At 43.8% G+C, this 3,872-nt stretch overlaps 1 protein-coding gene across 3 annotated transcripts in view; it reads right to left on the bottom strand.

Moving 5' to 3' along the window:
- Positions 1–3,512, bottom strand: part of FBXL2 (F-box and leucine-rich repeat protein 2) — a 101,350-nt gene extending 97,838 nt beyond the window's left edge. For 2 of the 3 annotated variants that reach the window (XM_011961555.1, XM_011961556.1), the window contains exon 1: positions 3,419–3,512. In XM_011961555.1, the coding sequence (XP_011816945.1) occupies positions 3,419–3,421 (3 nt within the window). In that variant the 5' untranslated portion in view covers positions 3,422–3,512. The remainder of the gene's footprint in view (positions 1–3,418) is intronic. The other variant, XM_011961557.1, reaches the window with a different exon arrangement.
- Between the last annotated feature and the right edge of the window lie 360 nt (positions 3,513–3,872).

The raw sequence follows: 3,872 nt of genomic DNA, 5'->3' as shown, positions 1-3,872 counted from the left end.
CTCAAAAAAAAAAAAAAAAAGGAAAGTCCAAATGAACAAATTAAACTGGAAAATTATATGATAAAATATTATTTATTTCCAAAAAATAAATCTGCTTTACATGATCAAGTGTTAAACAGTAACAAAAACTTGACAAGTCATATATATCCCAACAGATTTTGTTGTATATGAATTAAAATTTAAACAATTATTAAACACTTTTTTTTCTTTTTTTGGTTATAGGGCCTTGCTCTGTTGCCCAGGCTGGAGTGCAATGGTGTGAACACAACTCAGCACAGCCTTGATCTCCTGGACTCGAGGGATCCTTCCACCTCAGCCACCCAAATAGCTGGGACCACAGGCGTGCACCACCATGCCTGGCTAATTTTTCAAATTTTTAGTAGAGATGGGTCTCACCATGTTGCCCAGGCTGGTCCTGAACTCCAGCACTCAAGCAATCCTCCACCTCAGCCTCCCAAAGTGCTGGGATTACAGGTGTGAGCCACTGAGCCCAGCCTTGAAGTCTTTTCATAGTGATTGTAGAATATGAAACTAAAATCTAAAAATTAGGAAAATCTCAGAGAATACATTTTTAAAAAACACTGTTACATCCTCCACATCCAAAAGGCTTTATGTAAAACACTTGTCTTTGTGATTCACACAAAAAGCGGATGCCAATTCCTTAACTGAACTGATGTGACAGGAGAAACTCAATGCTAGTATAGCCGTGAGTAAGAACGCTGATCTAATTCATGTCTTTATTAATTCCTTCTCATTTCAACTTTGTGACAGAAGGAAAGAAGAAAGAGGGGACAGAAGGCTAGGCATGCCTACCCTGTTCTGTAATATCTAACCCAGTGCTAGAAACAACAAAACACAAGTCATTTATAAGTGTTCAAAAACCTTAAAGTCCTAATAAGAAAGAAAACTAATTTCCTAACATATATATGAGGAAACATATAAAGATACACTATACATTACAGTACAATCCACAAACAGGTTGAGAGAAACTGTCGGGTTTTAAACGTGGCTCAATTTATCAGTGGGGTGACCTAGGCTAGTTACTTTACCTATCTGTGCCTCAATTTCCTCATCCCTAAAATACGATAAAGGTATCTTCAACACAAGGTTGTTGTGATCATTTAAGACTCTTAGAAAAATTTCTACTGCCTCTATGGTAATAACTATGTACATATGTACACAATAAATGTTAGCTGTCATTATTACAGCGTAGAAATAAATGGCTTAATTGAAGAAATTTTCATTGAGAAATAGTTTCAAAATTAATGTGCCAAGTCATTTCTATCAATGGCTTAAGTTTTATATTTAGATTCAAGCAGTTAAGGAAGTGCAATGTGATTTAGAATACAGTTCTGGGGGCCAGGCATGGTGGCTCACGCCTGTAATTCCAGCACTTTGGGAGGTCAAAGTGGAAGGATCACAAGGTCAAGAGATTGAGACCATCCTAGCCAACATGGTGAAACCCCATGTCTACTAAAAATACAAAAATTAGCTGGGCGTGGTGGCACACGCCTGTAGTCCCAGCTACTCAGGAGGCTGAGGCAGGAGAATCGCCTGAACCGGGAGGCAGAGGTTGAAGTGAGCTGAGATCGCACCACTGCACTACAGCCTAGAGACAGAACGAGACCCCGTCTCAAAGAAAAAAAAGAATACAGTTTTGGGGATGACATATACATGCAGCCGCTTCATCCCTCTCCCTCCTGTACCAACCACTCCCCACTTCCATGGAAGCCTCGGCACCTTATCAATTAAGTTCCCATGAGTTAAATTCTTAATGCTTAAAGACATTCAAAAAGCAAAGCATTATAAGTTCGGCAAAGCAACCACTAATACAAAACTACAGTCAATGCTTTTATTTTAAAGTAAAACTCTAAAATTCACAATAGTGAATGAAGGTGGACTGCGGGTCAGAACGAAAGAAGTGGAAGAAGTAAAAATAAAGAAAATGGATGACAGGAGGAATATGAGACTTCAGAGAGCTGTGAAAATTTAATTCCTAGATATTCCTTCTCCTTGCTACAATTGTTACAGTTTTCTCACATATAACATGTAACAGTAAATTACTGCAATATTTGAAACACTTATATCTTTGTAAAATTCGCTTTCTGAAACTCTTGCCAGCTCCATTAATTTGTCACTTAAAAAGGAATTCGCAATTTAAAAAAGAAACATAAACAAAATAAAGGCATTACATGGTACTGTGATTTGTGGGTGATGTTCTTCTCCTGCCAGCAATAATGCCACACACTTGGAAGCTGCTTTTCCAGAGTCAATGAGAGACACCATCCACCTCCTACCACCACCCCTCTCCTTGGTTATTAAGAAAAAAAACTGAGCCAGCCAGGATTCCTAATGATAGTTTTTTCTCCACGAGGCCAGCTGGCACTTGGGGAGCACCCTGCATTCTCAGCTCATCAGCACTTCCACTAAACTCCTGCAGATAAGAAGAAAATCTCCACTTAATTACCCATGGTTAAAAGAAAAACCTGTTTCTAAAAACTAGCTATTTTCCTATTACCTACACCTACCCCCACACCTCCTCAAGTATTCTATACCAAGGGTGTGTCCCCAAGCAAGAAGTCTAGCTCCTCTCTTTTCTTACACCCCATGAAGGCCTCTGGAGAACCATACCTTCAGTTGGCAATTCTCTGAACTTGTCTATTCAAGCCAGCACCTCCGACGAGTGAAACCGAGTCACGTTTTTAAAACGAGCTTAAAAGCTTAAGCGGGGACAGGTGTTATGCCCACGCCGTCTGAAGTTAACTAATAAAGCTAATGATTTAAGACGTTTACAATGTACTAATTATCAATTAATTAAATCCCTTAGTAAGGGTGCGGCACTCAGAAAAAAAACCCTCCAGCTTAATGCCCCCTATTTTTTAAAAAGGAGGGGAGGGATCTCTAAAATCAAAATGTTAATTTCCACGTGCTAAAAAACCTATCAGAATGATGATTTTGAAAGGAAGATATATGTCTGATATTAGTTATATATAATTGCATATAAACAAAACTGGAGGCACATAGACTGCTTTGGTGTAAATATAAATACACACGATATTCATATGTATGATTTTTTGTTTAACCACACCCTCCTTGGGTGGCTTCCCAGGCTCTCTCGGGCCAAACAGCGTCACGTCGTCCGGCGGCCCACTGGGTGGGGGTCCAGGCTGTCACCCAGACTCCAGCGGCAGGGAACGCTGCACCGCGGTCGCCCCCCGGCAGGCGGGCACTCTGAATCCCCCAGGTTATCCCTCCCCGGGCCCGCCCAGCCCTGCCCTGCCCAGCAGCCTCGCAGGCCGCGGCCCGGCCTCTCCACGACCCCAGCGCCGCCCGCCCGACCCTAGCGGGCGGCGGCTTAGGGACCCAGCCCGGTAGGGGTAGGGCGGGGCGGCTGGGCAGACGCGGGTCCCAGACTCACCATGGCCGAAGAGCCGCGAGCGAGCCCACAGCTCGAAGTCACACGGCGCCGGCGACGCCCGTTGTCCTGGTGACGCCAGCTAGGCGCCCCGCCCCGTCCCCAAGGTGGGCTCGGAGGCGGCCATTGGTGGCCGGCGAGCACGTGACCCACAGGGGCGGTGCCCTTTGGACCGCCCACCCCTCGCCCCCGGCCCTGGAACGTGGCCTCTTCGCCTCTCCCACTGTGTATCTGGTCCATCCTCTCAGCCTGATCACCTTGATGACCCTCACCTGACAGATTACCCAGCCGCAGACTGCCCAGCTGAAAGAGACCATAGATTTTTTTTTTAATTTAAAAAAAACGTTATACAGGTAATGCATGATTATTGAAAACATTTTAAATTACCAATAACAAGAATTTAAAAGGATAAAACCACACTCATCCCAGCACCTGAAGTAGCCACTGCTCAGGTTCC

Source organism: Colobus angolensis, unplaced genomic scaffold, assembly GCF_000951035.1.
Source record: "Colobus angolensis palliatus isolate OR3802 unplaced genomic scaffold, Cang.pa_1.0 Scaffold56, whole genome shotgun sequence".
NCBI classification, from domain to species: domain Eukaryota; kingdom Metazoa; phylum Chordata; class Mammalia; order Primates; family Cercopithecidae; genus Colobus; species Colobus angolensis.
This window is presented reverse-complemented; position numbering and strand designations above follow the sequence as displayed.